The sequence below is a fragment of the Balaenoptera musculus genome, chromosome 14, assembly GCF_009873245.2.
Source record: "Balaenoptera musculus isolate JJ_BM4_2016_0621 chromosome 14, mBalMus1.pri.v3, whole genome shotgun sequence".
Taxonomy (NCBI): Eukaryota; Metazoa; Chordata; class Mammalia; order Artiodactyla; family Balaenopteridae; genus Balaenoptera; species Balaenoptera musculus.
The window spans coordinates 69,440,680-69,468,444 of record NC_045798.1 but is presented as its reverse complement, the minus strand read 5'-3'; the positions used below and the strand labels follow the sequence as shown (position 1 = coordinate 69,468,444).

Below are 27,765 nucleotides of genomic sequence, written 5' to 3'. Positions count from 1 at the left end.
TCCACAGATTAGAATTAGTAGGATTCAGGGGAGCAGAATTCCATAACTGGCATAATGGAGGGACTAGTCCTCAGGACTCTATTTGCACTGAGCCTCAATCCCTCTTTTTAGGAATAAAGGGGATGCTATTCTTCTCCAATGTACTATGATCCTCAAGATATTTCACAAGTAACAACATCTATATAGAAATAATTAACCATGTGACCTAGCAGGTTCATAGGATGTGTGAAAGGAATAATTGCTGCCTTGAAAACAACCTATTCCTCACCCTTTCGCTCATCATTCTCTGTCACCCACAAGGCCACCACTCCCCAGTATAATCCAAGGACATTCTTCTTAGATTATATGTTTCAAATTATATAGTCTACTACGAAACAAAGTTCTGAAAATAGATTTGTTTTCATTTTCTCTATGATTATCTAGATAGCAATGCAATACTTTAACCCTAGAGCGTAATTGTATAAATTTGATAATTAGCCTCAATTTTTATTTATGATCTAGCAATTCTTGGTACAATATTTTCTCTTGTTTTTTTAATTGCATAAAAATTTGATCAAAAGGACTCAAATTTTGACTCAATGGTGCTCATTCACTCCCTCTTCCCAACAGCTTTTTGCAATTCTAGAAAGTAACAGCCATTCCTTTTTCACTCTCATTGACCTTCACATGTTCTAAGCCACAATCTGAGTAATATTCTCATGTGCGTTAACTTTTATCTTTGTTTTACACTTCCTTCTGCTCATCTTAACTTTATTATTGGACTGCAAAGCCCTGGCCATCCATGGTGCATGGTGCTGAAAGCAACAGATGTCAGTTCCCTGGCTCCTTGCCCTCCTGTAGAGGGATCCGGCAGGTTGGACAGGTGAGTTTGATAGGAGCTATTCTGGAGCTCCTGTCTAGTTACTATCTTGCTGTAACTCCTTTCCTCTGACTAGCCTACATAAAGGAATAAAACATTTACTCAGACACTAAGCTAAATAACTCAACCTCTCTGCTATAAAACAATTCTTTCTGAGTGATATTTAATAACTAGAATCATCCTAGAAGCCTGCTTGTAGGGAAAAAGTCAATCTAATAATAACTACTCATAGCACAAAAAGCTAACTAAAATCCTTTAATTTTCTTCAGCGTTCTATTTCTCTGAATTCTTTAAACTTGGCCATTACCTCAATTGTTGACCTTGGGCAAGCTGCTTAACCTTTTTAGGCTTCAGTTTTGTCATTTATAAGTGAGGTACCAGTCACATGGCTTACTCATAAAGTGTCCTCTAGAAATGGTTTCCCTCTCTTTGAGGCAGTTAGCAGAGATTTTTTCTATTTAAATACTGGAACACCATACTAAAGGAAATAGTATTTTATTAAAACACCAAGTAGGTTCCAGAGTCACAAATATTGGTGATGTATAAAGCAAACTTGACTTAATTACATTTACCAAGGAATCATTTAGAATGACTAGACCAAATCAAATCAAATTTCATCTATTAAAAAAATGATCTGTTGGGAATGAGGACAAGACAGTTTCAAGGGGGTACCTACCAAAAAAACAACCACAACAAAAAAACCCCAAACAAAAAACCAAACACACACATGGAAATGAGCCTACACATATAAGATGAAATATGAAGGCGGCAGTGTAATTTTCCACTCTGAAATTGATTGGTAGTACTGGCTCCAGAAACATCAAATCAACACATCTCTCCTACTTAACTGTGCCAGTGATTTATTTGATCTGACTGGCCTGAAAAGTGACCCTCTTGTTCCACCTGCTAAAGGATGTCTGACCTCTGCCTGTGACTCATTTCAGCAGAATGGAATACTCAGGTGGAATCCTGATGAACATCCCCAACGGTGGACTACAGGTGACTCAGGGAAAGGAATTGTATTAATGTATTATAGTAATTTATTGGCAGTTTTGTGTGATAGTATATTTACTGAATGAGGCCTGCCAGAAAGATCAGGTTATAGCAGGAAGACATGATTTCCCAACCAGCCATAAAATATAAATCAAATGCCTTTTCTGTCCACTGTCAGCCACCTCCACCCACTCCTTGTCCTCAGTTCTCAGACAAATTGAAGCACATGCCACAATTTGTAGAAGGAAAATCAAACTCAATTTTGCAGTACAATGAAGTGAGTTTTGGTCTTGTCATGCCCACTGACATATTGATCCCTAGAAGACTGAAAAGATCAGGATGTTCTAGATTTTTGCTTTTATAAATAAAAATATGTAGAAATGCAATGTGTAAATGGAGGACAATACAGCACGTATGCAGCTTTACAAAGATGCAAGAACTCCAGGGGGGTTAATGTTGTAAAACAGCACTACGATATAAAAGTCACTATTTAAGAGGTCACATTTTCTTTCCCTTTAGAATTACAGCCTCAGAAGACAAATGGTCTCCTAATCCAGGTTCATTTAAAGTGCAGCTGATCAGTTCACAGCTAAAAGGAATTTTCACTAGAGAAGAAAAACAAAAAAACAAAAAAACCAGCCTATCTTGGCCCTTTGTAGAATTTATGTCAGATCTATAATGCCATAAACCCAACACTCTTATCAAACATTTTCTATTTAATCTGAAAGGGGACTGAGCCAAATCACTTATATGTTCACATCTGTGATTTGCAAAGTGCAGTATGTGTAGCCTCCCTGATATGTGTAAAGACCACACAGAAGTGAAGCATTAAGAAATGGAACCACTTTATCATGAGGTGATGATGAAATTGTAAGAAATACCATAAAACACCCTAGAGTCTAGTAAGCTAAATTTCTAACTGTGGAAGGAAAAAATAAATGAAGGAATGAATCTGTGTTTTCAGGTAGGTAGAATGTCACTCGTTATGACAAGATGATTTTCTAATTACCATTTACTAGAGAAATACTGCAAAATTCTCTGCAACTCTATGGAAGTAATTACTGCGCATTATGTGGTGCCCTATACCTCATATAAAACTGCTGCAAACATAGCTTCGCATGCCTTTTTGGAAGGCAAACTGAGGCACAGATCGATAATGTTGCCCAAGAAAAACCACACACAGGAATTTGAGGAGGGAAAGAACTTGTTCACTGATGCTAATTTAAATGGTTTCAAACCAGAAGGAGCTTCTCTTTGGGCGTGATCTTTAAAAATTACAGTGATGCCTCATGTCACCATATTCTAAAGTAATTACTTGTGGTAAGTAAAGATAAATTCATTAGTAATTACACAGTCCTTTATCGTGAAACCCAGAGTAAAATTATGTGCGGTATTTTTTTAAGCCAACAAGAGAATGACTTTACTTCATCAATCAGTTTGACTACAGTCATGATTTTCTTAGAATTAAAATTTGTCGAAAGCTCTAAATATTTCATCTTTAAGAAGCAAGTAGTTAATGTCACAGCTAATACATTTGTCAGTCTGCTAAGTTTCTTTTTCTATTAGAATGGGTAAACGTCAGCCCTTTCTTAAAAGCATACTATTTACCACGTGTCAGGAGCAATGCAGGGAGAACTTATTTGAAAATCATGAGGTAGGGCGTTATGAAATGAACAGGAACCACAGGGAGACAATGGAGAAACAAAAAAGGGAAAGGCATTTAATAATTCCCAAGTGATGGTGGGGTGTGCTTCAGGTTAGTGGGGGAGGATGGTATTTACTATGAAAAAAATAAAATCAACCCCCATAATGCAAGCCAGAGATATTGGAAAATCTGAAAGAAAAGATAGTTTGTAAGAAATAGTTCCACTAAAAACAAGAACAACATTAAAACAAAAGAAGACTTATAAACGTGCAATGGAAATAAAAGAAAATGAGATCTTGCCCACATGACGTTAGAACAGAGAACGGTTCTTCAAATATGCTTATTATTTGAGAGAATAGGTGTAGAGAGAGAAGAACAAACTCTCCTTTCCATCTTTTAAAGATATAATACACTCATTTATGCTACATTGTGCCAGATTTTGTTTAAGGCAGCTTCAGTTTTACTGTAACTAGAAGAAAACAATAACTAGTAAATAATAAAGGTAAGTGCTTTGTTCTGCCTATTATTAGATGTTCTTTCTAAAATTAGGATCATTGGGTCATTTTGGGGTCATTTTTTGTTATTATAGATCACTTGAAGCATGGGTTGATATCCAAACCTTGTGTTCCAAACCAAATATTACTGCCACAGCAAAATTTTCATTTAAAATGGACTTTTGAATATCATTTCCGTCTTTTTTCTCTGTATTACATAGTTCCTCAAAAAAAAGACCTTTACTTCCAAATAAAGAGAATAGTCAACAGTATAAAGTACTATAGCACTTTAGTTTCTTGGTGTTATAAAATTGGTATTCTCAGTATAAAATAGTTAAACATCTCTAGAAGAAATGGACAAATTCTCAGAAAGGTACAATCTCCCAAGACTGAACCAGGAAGAAATAGAAAATATGAACAGACCAATTACAAGTACTGAAATTGAATCAGTAATTAAAAAACTCTCAACAAGCAAAAGTCCAGGACCAGATGGCTTCACAAGTGAATTCTACCAAACATTTAGAGAAGTTAACACTTATCCTTCCGAAACTATTCCAAAAAAATTGCAGAGGAAGGAACACTTCCGAACTCACTCTATGAGGCCAGCATCACCCTGATACCAAAATCAGACAAAGATAACACACAAAAAAGAAAATTACAGGCCAATATCACTGATGAATATAGATTCAAAAATCCTCAACAAAATACTAGCAAATTGAATTCAACAATACATTAAAAGTATCACACACCACGATCAAGTAGGATTTATCCCAGGGATGCAAGGATTTTTCATACCCACAAATCAATCAGTGCGATACACCATAGTAACAAATTGAAGAATAAAAACCGTACGATCATCTCAATAGGTGCAGAAAAAGCTTTTGATAAAATTCTCATCTTTCCTTATTAAAATGTGAGGGAAGAAGCCTTGTGAGAAAATGGTATTCCCCAACTCAAAATTATTTCAGATGTTTCACATTTTTTCTTTTTATCAGTTTTAGAATGATTTAATTTAATAGGCTTTAAAAGATTATCTTTGTTTTTGTCATTAAATGAGCTAGACATAAACTAAGAGTTACAAATGAGTTCCTAAAAGTTCAGAACCCATGCTTTCTGCAGTTAAAGAAAGGTGGGAAAAGATGCACCACTCCCTAGCTGTGTAGACTTAAATATGCTACTTAGATGCTCTGTGTCACAATTTCCTTATCCATGAAATGGGGTTAAGAAAGTAGCAACCTCACAAAGTTTTGAGGATCATATGCCATACTACAAGTCTTCAGAAGCATGCAGGTCACATAGCACATGTTCAGTAAAGGTTAGTTATTAGTAGTAGTTGCAATTAACCTGCCGTCTATCCTGAATATGTCTCCTCCAAGATCATTTCCCTTGGTTGGTATTTCAGCGGGAAACTGAGTGTAGCCAGAAATCACCAGGCAGCATGCTCTTGACACAGGAATTTCATGAAATACATTTTCTTGCTTCAAATTGTCCCTGTTTCAACTAGCAAAGACCTCATAGCTTTGGGGCAATACCAAGTAGCAGATTCTCCTCATCATGTGTATGTGGGATATATACGTGGGGAGTGGGAGAAGGGTTTGGACAATATAGACTTGCTTTAAATCCTAGTGTGGGCTTCTTTTTGGCTAGAAGAGCCGTCTCCTGCGAAATGAAGTCATGACCTGCAGTGAGCCTATGTGTCAGAGAAGACCCCATCCTGCCCAGGCGCAACATGCAGCGTGCATCTCAAGGGATGCAGTCCCACATCCCCCCTGTAGCCGAGCATCCATATGAGACACTACATGAATGGTGAGAACACCAGAGGTGATTCACACAAATCGATTAATATGATGCCAGGAACAAGATATAGTCTTAACGTTAATATAAATTTAAGATTCATAATTGCAGTCTTATTTTTCCTAATTTAAGCAGTCACTGTGAGGTTTACGTACTAATGCAGTGGCTAAAATCGCTGTGGGTATGTATGGATTTGAGTAACAGAAACTAACTCAAATGTATTTGTACAGTGGCCGATTGGTCCATCCAGCTGCCTGTGTCTATTAAGGGGGCATCTCTATTTACTTGGAACCACTGAACATTACTAGCTTATTCCTAATTTTGGAAGTGACATACCATCACTTCCGTTGCATTCTTTGGTCACCAGACCAACCCTGGTGAAATGTGGCAGAGAACTCCTTATACCATCTACCTGAAGCCGCCATTCCCTTTTGCCTTAGAGAACCAACATCACCAAAGATTTGCCTTCATGTTGTCCTTGCAGCCCTGCACTTTAACCTAAGAATGATCCCAATATTCCAAATAATTTTGAGCACTATGTTGTTCTTTATGTATCTACTTATCTAGCTACTGACCTATATTTCATCCTATCTATTTGTTCCTCGTCTCCTCCCCCTCTTCCTCCTCCTTCTCTTCCTTCTTCTTCTTCCTTTGTCCCTCTCTGTGCCCCCTTCATCTCCCTAACCCCTAACAGAAACGAAAAGAAGCTCTGGTTCAGCCTCACTGGGTACCAGCTAAGGTAATAAAATGAACACTGCACTGGGAATTAAGACTCTGGTTCTCCTCTCTGCCATTTGACTTTCTTAGAAAGGAAACATAGAGATGTTACTTCCTATATATCTAAGTTTTGGTTTCTCTATTTCTAAAATTAGGAAGTTAGACGCTACACTGGTCTGATATGCCTTTCTGGCCTTGAAACTCTAAAATAAGAACCCCTGCAAGATGACTAATGAAAAGAACAAAGCAGAATTATGAGATTTACATGCATTTCTCTAAAAAGTGATTTTGCAGACTTCTGTACCTTTTACTCTAGTCTTGGAGTCTAGCTTTAAATCTTACAACTCATGTGGCAGACAGAAGAACTTTTCCAGTATTCTCTAGTGGGCATACCTATAGCACATATTAAAAGTACTGGACTGACATTCAGGATCAATGAACAACTTTCCAAAGGAATGAAAGGCGCCTACAACCAGCCAGTTGCTTATAAGGCAAATACTTAAAAGCTGCACCACAAACATCAGTGAAAGACACGTGCACACTGGGCACATAATCAATGTCAAAAAAGTTACATTACGTCCAGGCCTTCTCGGAGCCCTCCTGTACTTACGTGGAGCCACCAGGGATAACAAAGCTTTTAAGTGTAAACAAATGGGCACTTACCTGACTGAGACAAAAGCGGTGTATAAGGGACTTTCGGTTCTATTGCACTCATCGGTGGAGGTAGCAAAGGGTTGGCGAAGCTGCGAAGTGGATGAGTTGGTCGAACACAGGCCGTGGGGATGGTTCTGCTGGGCGCCTCCTCACCGCTGGGATGCTCAGGCTGTGCTGGGGGCAACATGGGCGGCTGTTGGGTGGCTGGTCCTTCGCTCACTGCTGCAATGGAGAAGAAAAAAAGCCATTCATAATCCGCGACAAAGTGGGCTTTCCCTAAGTCACCTGAAGGGGCCCTGGAGCAGTTCAGAGAGTTATGCCAGGATCTGACTAATCCATTCCTCACGTTGAGAACATTCCATCCTTCTACCCTCATATATTTAAGGGATATGATAACACTGCCCCTTTAAACAGTAGAAATAGACCCAGTAGGACAAGGCTCTATCTTCCAGGGAGAGTAGTAAAATATGCACGGCACTGACTGTATTGCCTGAATTGTCTGGGCCCTGCAATCGTAAGTGAAAAAGCGAGAAAAAAAGAGTTATTTCTCCTTTCATAAGTAGCAATGTCAGTGAAATTCAATGTACCAAACCAGGCTACAGCTGCATTATTATCCACCAGCCAATACGCCAATTTTTTTAAACATGCCATGTCAACTGTCAGACAAATCAGAGTTACCGGGTGCTCAAGGCATTGCTAATAAAATGATACGAATAATAACCATTATCATTATCTTCCATAACAAAATAGAAGCACATCCAGCTAAGAAGTTATATGAGAGATGAATCTGCTGAAACAAGTTGTCTGAATGCAGAATTGCAATTTTTCCTCTTTGGTAGCAAACATTGTAATTTTCAGTCAGATTACTATGGTTGGAGAGGTTTCACACAGCCGTTTGTGACAACCTTTGGCTATCTGGACAGTTTTGCATGTGGAAACACACCTTTTCTCCAGAGAACACAGTTTAGTTTGACTAAAATACTGTTTATCATGCTAAGGACGCTGTGATTTGACTTTATTCATTCAAATTCAGAGTCAACAGATCCCAGTCAAATTGAAAATGAACAGAGCTGCATAGTAGGTATCAGTGTGGATGAAAGAAGAGTATTTCTGATGACTTATTTCTTAAAACAGTGCTATTGGGTAAAGTGGAAAAAATACAGTGATAGAAGATAATCTCTCACTTTTGAAAGAGAATTTCTATGCAGGAAATATTTCAAGATAATTAGTTTGTGAGATAATTTTGAGACCCCTCTCTGGGAGGCTCAGTGAGGTCAGCAAAGGGCAGAGGAGATAGAGAGAAAATCTGATAATGCTGAAAGGGGTGGAGATTAAAGATACAAAAGATCAAGATATCATATTAAAGATATGCAAAAGTGAAATGTGCCAGCGGAGGGTATTTGATATTAAAACTCATTTGTCTATATTCAGAAAGGGTTAGAGGTCCTCTGGGTCACTGAGCGGGCTTCAGGCTTACCCCATTCAAAGATGGAGATGAGGAGATACAGGGTTGGCCGAGGACAGATGCAGTCACATAGCAAATGGAACCAGAAAACGGGCAAAGACTTGATTAAAGATTTCTTCAAATATGGAAAGTGTAATCCAGCAAACTGGATAGAACTCTGAGGGCAAGGGCAGTTTGAAGAGAAGTACCTTATCTCTAGGCTAGGAAGTCCTATCAAAGATGGAGAGGAGAAACACATGCAGGTACAATCTCAAGGTTAAAGTGCGGGGCTGCAAGGAAAACATTAAGGCAAATCTTTGGTGATATTGGTTCTCTAAGGCAAAAGGGAATGGGGGCTTCAGGTGGGTGGTATAAGGAGCTAAACTGCTTTTAAGAATGTAAAGGGAAAGAGGAACATGTGTGTTCAATCAAGATGGTGTAATTAGGTGGTTGAGGGTATAGTTTTAGAAACAAAGAAAATTATGGAGGTTTTACTCTAGATTCATATTTAGTCTAAAGGAACAAATGACCAACGGTCAGTTGTCCAAATAAAAATACAGTATCTCTCAGATCTAGATCAGAGAGAAGAAGCTGTAGGAACCTACAACAAGGTCCTTCTTTATTACCAAAGGGCTGGTTTTTATTAAAGGGTCCATATCATCACATTAAAAATGCCTCTCCAAGAAAAGAAAGTTCACAATTTTCCTCAGAAATCTGCTGTAATTCTCTCTACTGAAGATGGACTGCAGTAAATCCATATCATATTTTGAAAACTGCTTTAGTTATTACAGAAATAATAATGTTTTGTGATGTCTTTCTTTTCTTCATTCCTTCCTTCATATTTTCTTTTTCTATTTCTTCTACATTTTTGAAATCAAAGAGATCTAAGTTAAAATATTATTGTGATCATAGGTTTAATAACACTTACATGCAATTTTTTTAGTCTTCTAAAATTTAGTTACATCCAAACCTCAGGCTTCACATGAATTCTGTTGACTTCAGTGAATTTTAGGGGGGGGCACTCCCGGTTTTCTTCTCTTCAGCATATTTGAAAATAAAAATGCTGTGCATGCCTAGTCCTCCATTCCCAAGTTTTCAGTTGGCCACCATGATTCCCACTGGGAACATCACAATGTGGTTCTTGACTTTGAGAGAAGTAATGGTGGCTTGATACCAATGGACCAGCTCTTTAGCAAAATCAATACTTAGTACCACATAGTGAAAAGGAACGTGCCTAATGCAATGTGCTAGGTGGAATGGGAGGGTCCAGCCTCAACACTGAATGTATCAGTAATGCATAAGGGACTGTTCTTGTTTGGTTCAAAACGTTCATTTTGCTTAATACCTAATACAATGGACAAGGTACAGGTTTTCCATAGACAATTCATAATGCTTATATTTTACATAGAGCCAAAAAAAAAAAAAATGCCTTTTAGAAATGGCTGACATCTAAGGCAGTGAAAAAATTCTCAGACAAACACAATAGCAACTGCTCCACTGGAAAAGCTCTCATTTCAGATGAGCCCATTTGGCCAGCTTCAGGACACCTATGTGAAACAGATTTGCTCCGTGACATGACATTTAGCTGTACTAAGAGCTCTAAAAGCAAAGAAAACCTCCTTTCGCCCACGAAGTGCAGCTTCCCTGCAATTCAGAGACTAAAGTGAGAATCAAATATGTACTGGGAAGGCACTCCTTTTCAAATGATGAAATAGTAGGAATTCATTGTACAAATAGCATACAATTACACAGCAGAGTCAAATCTCAAGGCACTTTATAATAATTAATGTCAACACATAAATAATTGCTATGGAATAACTGGCAAAAATATTGCAAAAATGGAAATGAGGATTTTTCTTCCATCTAAAATTGCAATATTTGAAAGAAATACAGCACACTAATAACTCTAAGCAAAGACACTTCAAGACTCGAACATTTCTAGGAACCAGATTCACTCATTAATCTCAGAAGAACAACATCATGCAATAATCCTAAGTAACACCAATTCCTCACAGTTCGGATTTTTTTTTAAAGACCCTAGAGAAAAATTCATGAACTCTACTGTGCTGATTTTATTTAGGGCAAGTTCCATTTGTTAATTGATTTCCAATTTGGCGGAGAGGCGGGGCAGAAAAATAACATGGATAAAGTTGACCAGCTTTCTCACTAAGACCATGCCAACACTGAAAACAATAGTGGAAATCATCTACTCTTCTCTAGTACCTGTTTCAAAGATGAGGAAATGGGGGCACTGATTTTATACTGATTTGTAGAAATGAGACCTCAAGATGATTATTTGAAGTTTTCAAAATATAGCACTTTTCCTTGTTCCCCAAAGGCCAGTTACTTTGCCTATTGAGGCTAAGAGCAGAACTGCAGTGCATTAGTAGGAAGAGGAAAGATTTGTCCATCACGACTATATAAAGCTTTATCCATGGATCACCAAATATGTGTTATGCAAATGTACTTTATCCTATATCTTTCCTTTCCTTATGGGAGGGGAGAAATTCAGCTTTATTTGTGTCTTCAGAAAGCAGCAGTCTTTGGGGGCAGAGTTTTAGTGATTCATCTCTCAAAGTCAAAGGTCTTTCTGATAACTTTTGAGGAAGGAGAGTTGCCCCATTTCACACAGTCAAATGCTTCTTTTCCTATGTGTGCCTTTCGCTGTTTTTCAAGGTGACTAATAAGACATCTCCAGCCAGAGACATGACATGTTTTCTGCTTGAGAGAGAACAGGGATGTTTAGTGTTCTCCAAGGCATTTAGAAACCGATACTGAATGACTGGAAGTTAACTGTTTGTGACAGTGATTTAGAGAATATTCAGTTTCCTAGAAAAGAGGATGCATTGTTTTTTTTCTTTTCTAAGCAAGCACTTGGAAACACATATTAGTTCCTATACCTTTTGCATTGCACATAGCTTTGGTCAAAAAATACTTGAAGAATGACTGAGTATATATTTTTAAAACATGTGAAATCTTGGCCAGGAATAGAATGCCTATGCCTTTTGATTTTAGATGAGAGTCAAGAATTATTAAACTAAGAATTCTGTTAAGAATCTTTTATTTGCATAACTTTCTATAATAGTTACATTATCTACTTTATGTTTGTATTATATATTATGTAATAGTTACATAATTAAATTTATTTAATAATCCTTACTTTTAAATAAATTAACAAAATAAAAAATCTATTAAGGAGACTAAATTTTTCTCCCTTCCTTCTTCCCTCCCTCCCTCCCTCTCTCCCTCCCTTCCTTCTCTCTCTCTTTTTTTTCTTTCTTTCTTTCTTTCTAATAGAACTTACATTTAGAGCAGTTTTTAGGTTCATAGCAAAACTGAGTGGAACAGACAGAGATTTACCCTCTGACCCCAGATATGCACAGCCTCCCCACAATCAAAATTTTGCACCAGAGTGGTCCATGAGATTAATCACAGATATAAACAAATCTGTGGTCCTTAACCACAGATGAAAACAAATTTTATACTAGCTCACTTATTGTTTTTTTTTTCATTGAAATTTAACTTTTGGAATCAAAGAGTAAATGGGATGCTGGATTTTCCAAAGGAGATGATGCTTTTAAAAATGGAAAAGATTGGGGCTTCCCTGGTGGCACAGTGGTTGAGAATCTGCCTGCTAATGCAGGGGACACGGGTTCAAGCCCTGGTCTGGGAAGATCCCACATGCCACGGAGCAACTAGGCCCATGAGCCACAACTACTGAGCCTGCGCGTCTGGAGCCTGTGCTCCACAACAAGAGAGGCCGCGATAGTGAGAGGCCCGCGCACCGTGATGAAGAGTGGCCCCTGCTTGCCGCAACTAGAGAAAGCCCTCGCACAGAAACGAAGACCCAACACAGCCAAAAATACATAAATAAATAAATTAATTTAAAAAAAAATGGAAAAAAATCTACAGGAACACCCATGAATAAAACAGTTAATTGCTAGTTTTAAACAAAGTAGTGAACTTTGGCTGTCTCAGTCTTGCTGGAATGAACAGATAAAAGCCATTCTTACACTTCCTTTTAAAGTTAGAGAATATAAATGAAATCAAAAGAAAGCAGTAAACTACAAACCAATGAGAAGAAAACCAAACTAAAACTATAAACCTCTCTTTTCTGTTGGGGACAGTTCATTTCAGAAGTTGAAGAAGGGACTTGTGGGTTCTGAATTCTTTGACTGGAATCATTGTCCTAATTGTCTGGGGATTTGGAAATTTTGGGTTGTTGGACTTCTCACATCTTTCATATTTATATTCCTTCAGTATGGTTTGGGGGGCTTTTTTCTTCGAGTTTTTGCACACAACTCTATTCTCCAGACACGATGTGCAGTGAGAAAAAGAAAAATAAATCTAATTCTCTCTTGGTAGATTCTTAATGCCTTTTAATTCTAACCTTGTTACATCTAGACGATTTATGATTTCTTAGAGCTGTCCCTGTTGAGTTGGAAGAAATATAGCTACCCCACAAATATATTTTATTGCTGTTACCATCTTATCTATTACGAAATATCCTATCTCACAGGAGCTGCTGAGTCACCCGTTCGTAACGAGGAGAAGAATGCCATAAAATCGATTTTAAAATGTTGTGCTTGAAGAAAAAAAAAATAAGCCAAATGGCAGAGGAAAAATCACCAGGGTATATATAATAGCTTGAGAGTCTTTCTCCATTCCTACATTCCTTGAAACAAATGAAATACTACTCTCAGGATACAAAATCAATATACAAAAATCAGTTGCATTTTTATATGCTAACAGCAAACTATCAGAAAGAGAAATTAAGAAAACAATCTCATTTACAATAGCATCAAAAAGAACAAAATACTTAGGAATAAATTTAACCAAGGAGGTGAAAGAGCTCTACACTGAACACTACAAGACTTTGATGAAAGAAATTGAACAAGCTACAAAAGATGGAAAGATAGACTGTGTTCATGGATTGGAAGAATTAATATTGTTAAAATTACTACCCAAAGCCATCTATATATTCAACGCAATCCCTACTGTAATTCCAATGTCATTTTTACAGAAATAGAAAAAAAAAATCCTAAAATTTGTATGAAATTCTGAATAGCTGAAAGCAATCCTAAGGACAAAGCTGGAGGCATCATAGTTTCTGATTTCAAGCTATCCCACAAAACTATAGTAATTAAAACAGTATAGTATTAGCATAAAACAGACACAGACCAATGGAACAGAATTGAGAGCCCAAATAAATCCCCACATATAAAAACCAACTAATGTTTAACAAGGAATCCAATAATATATCATGGGGAAAGAATAGTCTCTTCAATAAATGGTGGTGGGAAAACTGGATAGTCACATGTGAAAGAATAAAACTGAACCCTTATCTGGTACCATCTGCAAAAATAAATTCAAAATGGATTAAAGACTTGAACATAAGACCTGGAACTGTAAAACTCCTGAAAGAAAACTTAGACATTGGTCTTGGCAATGATTTTTTTGATTGGACACCAAAAGCAAAGCTAACAAGAGCAAAAATAAGCAAGTGGAACTACATCAAATTAAACAGCTTCTACACAGAAAGAAAATGAAAAGGGGAGAAAGTTCTTACAAATCAAATATCTGATAAGTGGTTAATATACAAAATATATAAAGAACACATACAACTCAATAGCAAAAAGACAATGTGATTAAAAAATGGGCAGAGGAACTGAATGGATATTACTCCGAAGAGGGAATATAAAAGACCAACAGATACATGAAAAGGTGCTCAACATCACTAATCATTAGGGAAATGCAAATCAAAACCACAACGAGATACCACCTCACATCTATTAGAATGGCTAAAATAAAAAAGACAAGAGATAACAAGTCTTGGCAAGGATGTGGAGAAAGGAAAACACTTTTGCACTGTTAGTAGGAATATAAATGGGGGCAGCCACTATAGAAAACAGTATGAAAGTTCCTTAGGAAATTAAAAATTGAACAATCATATGATCCAGTCATCCCACTTCTGGGTGTAGCCAAAGGCAATCAGGATATCAAAGAGATATCTGCACTCCTGTGCTTTTTGAAGCATTATTCACAATAGCCAAAACACTGAAAAAGCTGTTTTTGTCCAGGATGAATGGGTAAAGAAGATGTGAGATATATATCTATCTATATTTATATTTATATCTGTATCTACATCTACATCTCTATCTATCATCTATCTATCTATCTATCTATCTATCTATCTATCTATCTATCTATCTATCTATCTATCTATCTATCTATCTATCTTATTCAGCCATGAGAAAGAAGGACATCCAGCCATTTGCAACAACATGGATAGACCTTGAGGACATCATGCTGAATGAGATAAGTCAGACAGAGAAAGACATACATTATATAACATCACTTATATGTGGAATCTAAAAAAGCCAAACTCGTAGAAATAAAAACTAGAATGATGTTCACCAGGGGCTTGGAGTTGAGAGAAGAAGGGAGATATTGGTCAGAGTACAAACTTCCACTTATAAGATGAATAAGTTCTGGGGATCTAATTTACAGCATAGTGATTATAGTTAATGATACTGTATTATACACTTGAAAGTTGCTAAGCGAGTAGCTCTTAAATATTTTTATTACAAAAATAAATGCTTATTATGTGACATGATGGGGGTGTTGGCTAAGGTTATGGTGGTAATCATTTTACAATACATAAGTGTATCAAATCAACACTTTGTACACCTTAAATTTATACAATGTTAAATGTCAATTATATCTCATTAAAACTGGAAAAATACATACATAAAAACAGACGAAATACCACTCTGGGAATTTTTCATTTCCAGTAACTATTTCTTAACGATGAAAATGTATTGCTGAACTGATTTAATAAAGAGAGCTTTCATACAGTTATTGGTTCATAAGGAAAATCAATGAGACATCTTTAGTTATAACCGACAGACACTTAAATAAGAATGTTGGAGGACAGTCCCTTGCTTATTAACTTCCCAGTTAACAGAACAAATTAATTGCAAGCACCCATCACATCGCTGTTTTACTGAAGCAGTTAATCTTTGTTTCCCCACGACTCCCCATACTGTCAGTTCAATGGACTATGGAAAGACTCCTAGAAAATCAGTCTAAAAGCATGTAAATAGGGTCCAAAAAAACAGACGATGCTGGAAAAGAAAATTCTAGTACCCAGGTCATAAGTATATCAATCTTTCCAAAGGATAAGAACACCAAAATGCTACACACTTGACAAGACATCCTTGGTATTATTCATTTGTTCTTAGTATAAAGAAAGGAAAATGCAATACACTAACTTTTTCCGGCTCCGAAACCTCGGTCCACTGACAGTGTAGGGAATGGCACAGGCCGGAGGGTGAACTGCGGGTGGGGGTATGCACACGTGGGCGATGGAAGGATTCCTGGGTACTGGGCACTTTCTAGGGTTGGCACAGGGATGGCACTCACGACAGCTGCAAAACAAAGATGTTATTGTTAGTAAGTATAATTCTATGTATCCACCTAACAAGCAAATAGGAAATGGCTACATTTTCACATCTTCAAATCCATGCACGTTCTTCACAGTACCATATAGGTCCCTTTACTTACCTCTCTTTCCAGAAAGTCCCTTTCTTACCTCAGAAGAGACAACTCACTCTTTAAGAATTTTACCAGGGAGCATTACCCTGAGGTTTAAAACTTTTCATTGGTTTCAAACAAGGAAATGAATCATCAGCCATCATAAAGCCATCGTAAGGCTTCCTGGTTTTTATTTAGTTTAGTTTAGTTTTTTGTCTTATTCTTTCTCCTAGGCAAGAATGATGACATTAGAAATACTGTGTTGTTCAGAATATATTATATAGAGCGGGCTAAGAAAATGGGAATTTTCTATTAATTCCGTGAAAGAATGTAATGCTTTGGAGATCTATAGTCTGGAGACAGAATAGCAAGTTATAGTCTAAATAATCACACTAAGGATTTATATTTAAATAGAAAGAAAATACTTTCAAACAGCCAAAATAGTAGTACAACTTAGTGACACATTAATTTAAATGTAACTGAATGTTTTCTGTGAATACCAAACATGTTTTAAGTTATATTGACTTAAACCCACAGATGATATCTTACACAATATTTTCTAGGTTTAGTGAGCATTGTTCCATTCCAATATTCAAATATCTGTTCAATTATATCATATTATGAAATATTTACTCTAAGTGTAGTCAATCTTCATCTTATAAAATGTTTAGTATTCCCTACCTCTTATTAACTGAAAATAAAAATTAAGCTAGCTACTGGAATGATCAATTTCAACAGTATATTCCTGTGTATAAAAGTAATGAAGTTAGTAAAGATATAAGTGATATTTCAATGTTTCCAATCCTGTCTTAGTATACTGTATTACACAAAGTACCTGTAAGTGAAAAAAATCTGCATTATATATTTTATAATTACTTTGTAAGTCTTAGTAAAGCTTTTTACTGTTGTATCTCCTAGAAAATTAGAAAGTAAGTAACTTGAATGAGTAAATACATTTGAAGTTTAGGTAGTTTCTAAAACTTTTACTTCCAGAAAAATTGAAGGAAGACATTATCTAGTTGTTTACTGAAATACTATTAAAAGTAACTTTGTATGAGAGTTCACAGAATAATTCTGGCATGCAGTTTGGAAGGAGTTTGAATCTTTGAATGATTGCTATAAAAATCTCATTGTTATTGCACTTGCCCATACTTAATGCAAACAAGGTTTCTCAATGTTTAGATCAATAAGAGAAAACATCGGAATAGAATTTGTACAGTAAGTAATGTTCATCCATGAATACATGCATTAGTTGCACAAAAAAAGTGTCTTTCATGTCATTAAGTGATAGAATTCTAACACAATCTTATTTTATATACAATTGTGCAGAAATACTAATTGTAATGTTAACACACCGAGAAGAAAAATAATTAGCAGTTAGAGACTTGTGGTCACATAAGTTTATAATATAAATCTAACGTCTCAGTTTATAAAAATATTATGTTTCAAAGAAATAAGATAGATGATCGACAAAAGATAGTCATAAAAACAGATGACAATTGTATATTATTCTGTGGGGAAAGTGAACTGTAGGTACTAGTTCAAGGAAAAAATGAGTGATACAACTTTTCTCTGTAAAAGGGGAGCTTCCTCATGTATTTTGCAAATGGATGATGTGGGTATCAAATTGCTATGGTATTTTTATACTTTTGGCTTTATCTGAAAGAGTGGAATACCAGAAAAATTACATATTTCACAGATACTTAACTTATAATATTGTAAATGTTAAATTAAAACTGTGTGTGGCGATACAAAGCTTTTCTAAATTATTTTTGGGAGGACTCGAATGAAAAACTGAGATTAAATGATATATAGCATCATAAATGAAGATGCTTTATAATCTATAAAATATTTTATAAAGAGTAAATTGTGGCTATAAAAACATATGAACAGACTTTAGAAAAGGGAAAAGAAATAAAATGACAAGGAAAGTTTTAAAAAGAATCAGAAATTCAAACCAGATACTAGCCAAAATAATTATAAATTCCCCAAAGGAAAAGGTTATAATTTTATAGTCTTTGTGTCTGTCAAAGTATGGTGCTGGAGATACTTCATATTTTTCAAGTGAGTTAATAAGAAAGATTTTCTAGAAGTACTATTTAGAAATCTGTCATTTTAACCCATTGGAGATTTTTTTACGTGGTTTGATGTATTATTTAGTCTCCTGGTGTGTATAGTTACTATGTTACTATAGTAATAATAATGATAATAATAATAGATTTGAATACATTTGTAAATAAGAGTCATATAATAACGTAAAGTCTGTATTCATATAACTCAAAATCTCAGTCTCTGAAGCAGTTAATTTAATGAATTCACACATCTTACTGATCAAAATGAGATCACTGCATAGTCATTAAGGTTGACTGCCAAATTGCAAAGCCTTTCCTGTGTTGACAATTTTTACTCATAAATAAATGTGACAATGATAGTCTCCCTTAGATGCAGAAGGCACCCACTTGACAAATTGTGCACATTTCTAATCAATATTGTTATGTGAATTTAACCAATCTTTTAGAATACATTTAGGAAAAAAATGTCATAAATATCTCCTGGTTCGAGATGAATAAATTTGAATAGAGAAACATAAAATAATTTGGCAAGCCACAGATTCTGTATAAGTTAGAAAGCTGAGAGAACCCAAGAGACTAAACTTATATTCCAGTTCCAAGTCTTTCATTACTGAAGAAAAGAAATTTTATTTTTCATGAGTTTTGCATTTTGACTACTGACCTGGGTACGAAAGGTTTGCAAATAATAAAAGTTCTTTAAAAAACAATAAATCGGTTGTATGGCTCTGCATCTCAGAAATTCTCATTCTTCTATACCCTGACATGAAATAGAATAGTCAGTATTCCAAAGCTTTGGTTTTGAAGTATTTTGATCCATGATTCATTTCTAAAACGGCACAGACATCTACCCTTACTTATAAAACTGTTGTTGCGAAACTAATTATTCAGAAATAAGTTGGATCCAACACTGTGTATTGAAGTGCATTTTGGTATTTTCCCTCTACATGTCAGTTTTGAGAGCCAGAAACACACACACACACACACACACACACACACCCTCACACTACAATTCAAGGCATTCACTGCACTGCTCTGTTTATGTAAAACAGCTCAGAGAGCGATATCATCAAGCATTTTTAATAAATCTCTGCTTTGTGGCCGACTATGACTAGAAATCTGTTCTGACACAGCTTGCTGACAATTGAATTTATATGTCATACTGACACACAAAGATTTTTCAAGTGGAAATTCCCTCACCAAATTAGTGCCCTGAATAGGGCACGCTGATATTCAAAAACTTTTATAACATTTAAAAAAATGTTAGCACTAAACATGACTGATAGGAAATCTAAAGTAGAGATTTTATTTTTAAAGCTACAATTTTAAGAAATAAAGCTCTCTGGGGGTTTCCCTGGTGGCGCAGTGGTTGAGAATCTGCCTGCCAATGCAGGGGACACGGGTTCGAGCCCTGGTCTGGGAGGATCCCACATGCCGCGGAGCAACTGGGCCCGTGAGCCACAATTACTGAGTCTGCGCGTCTGGAGCCTGTGCTCCGCAACAAGAGAGGCCGCGATAGTGAGAGGCCCGCGCACCACAATGAAGAGTGGCCCCCGCTTGCCACAACTAGAGAAAGCCCTCGCACAGAAACGAAGACCCAACACAGCCAAAAATAAATAAATAAATAAATTTATTTTTAAAAAATAAATAAATAAATAAATAAATAAAATAAAGCTCTCTGTAGAGATTTCTCACCATGATACTTGACAGATTTGAGAGATTTGTTGAGGAGGAGAGGTGGACAAACAGAAGAGTAAAGATAATATTTTGAAGTGCAAAGAGTTTATAATATAAAGATTATAATATAAAAATATTTTATTTATAATATAAATAAATGGTATTTATTTATAATACCATTTAAATGTATTTATAATACCAAATAAACTTCTAATTTATTTATAATAATTTATAATTATAGTTTATAATATAAAGATAATATTTTGAAGTGCAAAGAGATAATATTTTGAAGTGCAAAAGTCAAATGATTTCTCATTCTGCTTCTCTTTAGCATCTCTTTATATAGGCAATGGCCTATAAATAATCTGGACTATTTGGAAATGTAGTATCCATAGCCCTTGATAAATATTCTAATTTCCTTCACATTTTCAGGTGTCCTTTAACAAGCAATTGTCACTGGATGGCCGCCACAAGTGTCCACAACCTCCACCTTTAGGAAAATAGTGAACATTCACAATGACGTGTTCTGCAGTTATTCTTTTTTTTAAAAAATTTTTTAACATCTTTATTAGAATATAATTGCTTTACAATGGTGTGTCAGTATCTGCTCATAGTGGTAAAGAGCCCAAACACTGAGGTCAAACTGCCTGGGTTCACTATCCAGTTCTGCCACTTGGTAGTGAATAAATGTCACAGCCAGTATCTAAGATACCTCCCACTGATTCCCTCCTCATGTCTTCACATCCTTAATGGAGTTTCCTGCCACATTTCACCAGGGTTGGTCTGGTGACCAAAGAATGCAACGGAAGTGATGGTATGTCACTTCCAAAATTAGGTTAAATGAGATTTCTCTCTCTCTCTTTCCCTCTCTCTCTCTCTCTCTCAGATCATTCACTCTGGAGGAAGCCAGGAATCATGTCTTGAGCCAGAACTGCCTGGCTAAATCACTCCTGTATTCCTGACCCTCAGAAGCTGTTGAAAAAAATAAATGGCTGTTTTATGTTGTTACATTTTGGGGGTAATTTGTTATGCAGTAGTGGATAACTATATATTCACTTGGGAAGGTATATATGCTCTCTGTTTCCTGGTTTTCTCATCTGTAAAGTGGAGATGCTCATGGTACCAACTTTATGGTGTGGTTCTGAGGATTAAGGAGATTATCCACATGGAAGTGCAGCAGGGTGAGGGGTCAAGAGTCAGCACTGTGGAAATATGGGTTATTGATATTAATCCGCTGGGCTCCTATAGATCTGCCACAAGACTGAGCTGAATACCATTCAATAGGAAGTATTGTTAAAACAACCTTCTTATATGTCTATGACTTTGATTATGGTGATGGTTTCAAGGGTGTATGCACATATCTAAACTTAGTAGATTTGTACAAATTAAATATGTACAGTTATATATATATATATATATATATATGTGTGTGTGTGTGTGTGTGTGTGTAAGTTATATCTCAATAAAACTGTTTAAAAATAAGTAAAAGTTTAAAAAATATGACCACTTAAAATATAAGCCAAACTTTTCCAAAGATACTGACAATTATTGCCATTATAGTTCTATTAAAATGTTGATTAGTTCTATTAAAAAATACCATCTTACATTTGAAAGAGGAGTACAATACATTAAGTTAGAGGAAACTAAATAGTGTTTTTTAACTCAAATTTGAACCTGAGGGAAGTATGACACTGAGATTAGATTTATGAGATTAGAAAGAAAAGTTCTTTCTCCGGAGGAAGAAAATAACTGGAATTATGATTATAAAACCAAACCTGGTTCAAATTCTGGTTCTGTCATTTAGGAGCTAAGGGAAGGCCCTTAGTTTATCTAAATCTATCCAGCCAGCCCATTTGTCATGTGGTTTTCACACACTTTACAAGATGAGAGGTGACTCATGTGGAGGTGACTGGACAAGTGACTGCCACAGGGCAGCTATGAAAACGTCCTAAGAGCAAATGTGAGCAGGGAACCTTAAGACCCTTACAGCCTCCTACAGCCTTTGCTCACTTCTCAAATGAGATATGGCTACGAAGTCCAGAAATCTGAAATAGTTGTGAACATCTGAGAGTACATTTTGACACCAAGGACATCAGACAGATGAGACTGCAGGAAAAGTAGACTCTGATCTGGGGCTAGAGGACTCCTTTGAGATGAGCTTGAGGCATCACACAGCTTCCTTCTCTGCAGACCAGTGACTTTCCCAGGACACTGTGAGCCCATCTGCTTTAATCTTTTACAAGTTACCCCAGACCGCCCAAAAGACTTGACTCAGATGAGAAAGATCTTGGAAGAAAAGATAGTGCATTTTGTTGTAGAAACCTCTAAGATGTTAGGAATTAAGAAAGAATTGGGTGACATAAATCTGAAAAAGTGAGGGATCTTCTAGCCCATCCATGTTGCTGCAAATGGTAATATTTCATTTCTTTATGGCTGACCTAGACAATATTATACTCAGTGAAGTAAGTCAGACAGAAAAAGACAAATACTACAAGATATCACTTATATGTGGAATCTCAAAATAATACAAATGAATCTATATACAGGACAGAAACAGACTCACAGACATAGAAAACAAACTTATAGTTACCGAAGGGGAGAGGGAGGGAGGGAGGGACAGATAAGGAGTGTAGGATTAACAGATACAAACTACTATACATAAAGTATGTAAGCAACAAGGATTTACTGTATAACACAGAGAATCATATTCAATATCTTATAATAACCTATAATGGAAAATAATCTAAAAAAACCTGAATCAGTTTGCTATCCACTTGAAACTAACACACTATTGTAAATCAACTATACTTTAAAAAAAAAGCAAGGGATTTTTTATTTTTCATATTGCTCTAGGAAACCTTTCTAAAAGCTAGAGTACCTTTTGTACTCCATCATTCAAAATTCTTCCACCAACTCTTTGTCAGGTCCCTTTTGGATTATTCCTATATCTCTGATAATCTAGCTATTTTTTGCCTTGTAAAATTCTCCCTAAAAACACAATTCTGTATTCCTCATATGTACCATCTTGAACTTAAAGGCCATGTTTTGACCATGTCTGCACAATCTTACTGACCTGCTGATTTGGATAATCCAGTGGAATTACTAATCAACAAACTTTATATAAAAGATCATTTGCTTGTAGAACTATCAAGAAACAACCTCTGTGCTTTCAACCCATATTTAGTAACAACTGTTATACAAAGTCATTTACACATCACTGTGGAAATTATAGGGCTACATAAAAAATAGTCCTTCTGCAGAAATTCATAGTAACAGAAGGAATGAAATATAATATTCAAGACTCAAAGAATAAAAACTGATCTTAATAAAGTTATCAAATATTGGTTGGAAACATATATCAGGTAATGATATCATTTCTAATGCAAATTTAAATGAGCTCTGAACTTTCTGCACCTTGCCACTGCTCCCACAGTTCTGAAGAGCTGAAAATTTGTATGCACTGGTGTTTATGGTACTAAAAGAATTGTTTGCACTTATTACTCTTAAGGAAGCATTCTTGGTCAGATGTGGGAATCCACAAGGTGAAGGAATAAATGTCCAGTTCCAGAAACCCATTGAGCTGGGACCAGTCTTAAGATACTGGCTTCTCACACCATGTATGTAAGGGTCAGACAAAGATTCTGATTTGAAATCAAATATTTCAGAGGTTAGGAAACTGGCCTTTCATAGGCCAGTCCCTCCCAGTGTCCATCTGTGCACAAGAGAACCTCTGGTAATACAGAACCTCAAGCTAAGAGAATTCCAGTTTTTAAAATCTTGCTTTTTCTCATGCAGCTTTATTTTACTTTTCAATAGCTTCTTTGTTTGGGTTTGAGTTCTGCAGTCAAGTGATTAAAGCAGATAGTGGGAATGGGAAAAAAAAAGAGTTGACTCTCATAATGAATGTTCTAGAAAGCCCCCAAACCAGTAGCCATAGCAGCATCCAAGCTATCCCCAAAGCGAAACTGTATGCTTTTCTTTGCCTCAGTCTTTTTAATAGCCTCTACTTTAACTTTTTGAGATTGCTTTTTTTTAAAGGCGAATTTTACATTTTTCCCTCAAATATTTACTAGGAAAGAAAAAACTGAAAAAAAATGGAATTCAAGAGGCTTTTACCCAACAAAACTCTCATACAGTAAATTACTAAAATTGTACAACTGATGTGATCTTACAGGGTATCCGCTTCCCTCTACATATTTCCTAGTTCTGATTCCTCACCTCTCCTCCTGCATTTTACAGAAGAAAACACAGGTTGAAAATGGAAAGGGAATCTTTCCAAGGCCAAACAAATAGTTAGGTTCCATCGAGTAATAAAATACTGAAACTGTAAGAAAATCTACATCTCTCCAGAAATTGCTCTCAGCAAAGAAGTTGCTCACCCAAGGTTACACCTTACTTCCTAGGAGCAGCCTTCATCAAAGACTACAGAACCGCCCCTCCCCTCCCACCTCATTTGGGACAACACAGAGGACAATTCCAGCACCACAGCAACCTATAGGGTCAACTGAGGCCTCCATCAAACTGCATCATCAGTTCATTATCTCCCTCCCAGCAATCCTGCGTCCTTTACCCTCACAGGTGTTAATCCTGAGGCACTTGCTAATACATCTCCTGTTTTCCAATCTCTGTTCAGTCTGATTCCTGGAAACCCAGAATATAACTCTTACTTATCCTTGAAAAATTAAGGAAATTTATACCTGATGCTTCTGATTTCTTGTAATTAATTTCATTTTTAGTAAGAAAAACATTTAAAATAATTCTTTGGCCATTGTAACAATACTCATTTTTTGCTACCATTTTATAGGAAACAACATTCGACTGGGGAAATCAGAATATCCGGGGTCTTTTCCTGCCTATACTATCAGCTGGTATGCTTCTCATGGGCATCAGCTTACTTAGTTGTGAAGTGTGTTCAGGGGTAAGAAGTAGCATATGCCACATAATGTTTTCAACCATGAAGTATATTCTTAGACAAATAAAGAGATTTTGTACTTCAATGAAATTAAATACCATTTCCTGTGGGTTTTAAGAACTAAAAAACATTTCAGGTAGTTTATATTTTATCTGGTAATTACCATTTTATAGAACATGGTGCTATAGATATAGCTAGTGGGAAGCAGCTGCATAGCACAGGGAGATCAGCTCGGTGTTTTGTGACCACCTAGAGGGGTGGGATGGGGAGGATGGGAGGGAGACACAAGAGGGAGGAGATATGGGGATATATGCATATGTATAGCTGATTCACTTTGTTATAAAGCAGAAACTAACACACCATTGTAAAGCAATTATACTCCAATAAAGATGTTAAAAAAAATGAATATAAATAATATAAGGCGTCTTTATCTTTAGAAAAGCAGTATACCATAGAGGCTCACAGGTTGCCCAGTTGTGTCCTGGAGTAAGTTTCTTAAACTGCTTGAGTCTCTGTTTCCCACCTGTAAAATCAGGATAATCTCACCATGTAAGAATATTGCGAGAATTAAATGAAATAATAATTAGCAAGGTAGTTAGCAAGTGAATAATATTTAGAAGTTCTCAATGCTTGTTAGATTTCATTTCATTCCTCTTTCTTTCTAATCACATTATTTCCTTTCTTGTCTAATGAAAACAACTTTAACTGCCCTTAGTATATCAGAAATTTTATTTTATTCTATCTATAACTGCTAAAAAAAGAGCCCTAAAACACTGATGTGTTACAAACACAAGGCATTCTTATAATACATTTATCTATTCATCCAGTCATTCATTTGACAGATATTATTTAGTTATTTAACTTTTTTTTTTTTTACTATTTATTTATGTATTTGGTTGTGCCGGGTCTTAGCTGCAGCATTCAGGATCTAGTTCCCTGGATCAAACACGGGCCCCCTGCATTGGGAGCGTGGAGTCTTAGCCAGTGAACCACCAGGGAAGTCCTGACAGATATTTAGCAAGTACCAGCTTTGTGCTAGGTATTGAGTTATACAATGTGTGTCTGTGAAGATGAATTAGATACATTCCCTCCCTATCACATAATACAAGATCTGTTAGAGGAGAGAAAATTTGGACTTGAATACCTAAGCACATGAGGCAGTACTATGTGGAATTAATGCTTCACAAGTGTTAAAAAGAAAGGCCATTCAAACATGAGAAAGGAAGCCCTCATTTCTGGATGGAATAATCAGAGAGGAAAGAATTTATGAAAGCATCAATATCTCTCTGGTCTTTGAGAGATGCATAGAACTTTGTTAGAGATAGCTACCAAGTCATTCCTAAAGGACAAAAGGTATTCAGAAGGAAAATCAAATAAAGGGCAATGCATGTTTGTGGACTGGTGATTAGTCTGGCTTGGCAAGAGTCTAACGTAGCAATAGGAAACTAGAAATGTAGACTTAAATCTGGTATGCTGAGGGGTTTGTCGTTTTTTCTTAGAAGACAGTGAGGAGCCATTGGGAAAATTTATGGAGTGAAATACCTTATTTAAGTTGTTTTAGGAAGAAATTTGGCGAGCAGGATACAAAGAAGTCTAGAAGACACAACAGAGAGGAAGATTAATTTTAAAACTGTTTTGACAGTTCAGGCGTGAGGCCATAAAGAGGAGAATAAAAATAGGACTCTTAGGAATGGGAATATAGCCAGGGATTCAAAAGATGTTGTGGAGGAAAAAGAATCAATGGGATGTGGGAACTTATTAGATAAGGAAGTTATATATGGGAGAGAAAGGCCCACAAAGATTCTGAAACACAATGATTTTTAAGAAGGAAGCTACAGAAAACTGGCACAGATAGAACTTAGTTACAAGAGGAAAGTGACTTGAGGGGAAAAAAAAAATAGAGGCAGCTAAGTGTACAGTGTCTCTCTATGTGGTGAAAGGAATGAAAGAAAAAGGACAATAGCTTCACAGAGGACTGCAGCTGGGAGCATAGTGATTAAGAGAGCAGAACTCTGAAGCCAGTCCTTCCGAGTCCAAATTCTGGCTCTGCCACTTACTTTCTGTGTGACTGCAAGCTAGGTACTTAAACTCTCCAAGCCTCAGTTCTCCTATTAGTAAAATAGGCATAAGAATAGTATCTACTCCATGAGCTGAACAGTTGGCATTTATTATAAATTCCATGTAAGTTTTTACATTTATTATAGTAAAATTGAGAGCTATATTGAAACACAGAGGAAACATGGCATACAGTAGGTAGAAAGAAACAACCATTAGTTCATTCATTTGTCTAAATTGTATCGAGTGAGTGCCTACCATGCGCCAACCTTTGTTCTGGGTGTTGAGGATATGAAGTGCTGAAAGAGGGCAAAATCCCTGCCCTCAAAGAGCTTACACTAAAATACAGAGAACAAATAATAAACAAACAAACAAACACAATAAAGCAAGTAGGATAGTTATATACGTTAACTAAGAAAACTGAAGCGGAATAAAAAGGGTTGAGAGTGACCAAGGATGATATTAGGCAATGGTCAGGGAAGATCTATGTTCTTTCATGGTGGTGGCAGTTGAATACAGACCTGAATAAAATGAGGGAAAAGCCAAGTAAACATCTATGAAAAGAGATTCCAGGCAAATAGGACAGTAACTGAAAAGTCCCTGAGTTGGAATGTGTGTTACTGTCCAAGGAACAAAAAGGAGAGCTACGTGGCTGAAACAGATTATAGAGAAGAGTAGCAGGAGACGATGTGAGGGGTATGCCAGAGGCTGGATCACTTGGTGCTTTATAGCACATGGTAAAATCACAGGATTTTGTTCTACATGTGATGGGAAGTCAAGAGGAATAACATGATCTAATTCATATATTGAAAGGCTGCAGGGTAGATAACTTACTGTAGGGTCAAGAGCTAAAGAAAAGAGAACAGTTACAAGTTTACAGCTATAGTCTATAATCTATAAGAGATGGTAGTGGCTT

General features: G+C 36.2%; 1 protein-coding gene across 1 annotated transcript in view; it reads right to left on the bottom strand.

Moving 5' to 3' along the window:
* Positions 1-27,765, bottom strand: part of DCC (DCC netrin 1 receptor) — a 1,185,086-nt gene that overhangs the window by 47,253 nt on the left and 1,110,068 nt on the right. The window contains 2 exon segments of the mRNA XM_036823865.1: positions 7,166-7,378; positions 15,869-16,030. Of these exon segments, the coding sequence (XP_036679760.1) occupies positions 7,166-7,378; positions 15,869-16,030 (375 nt within the window).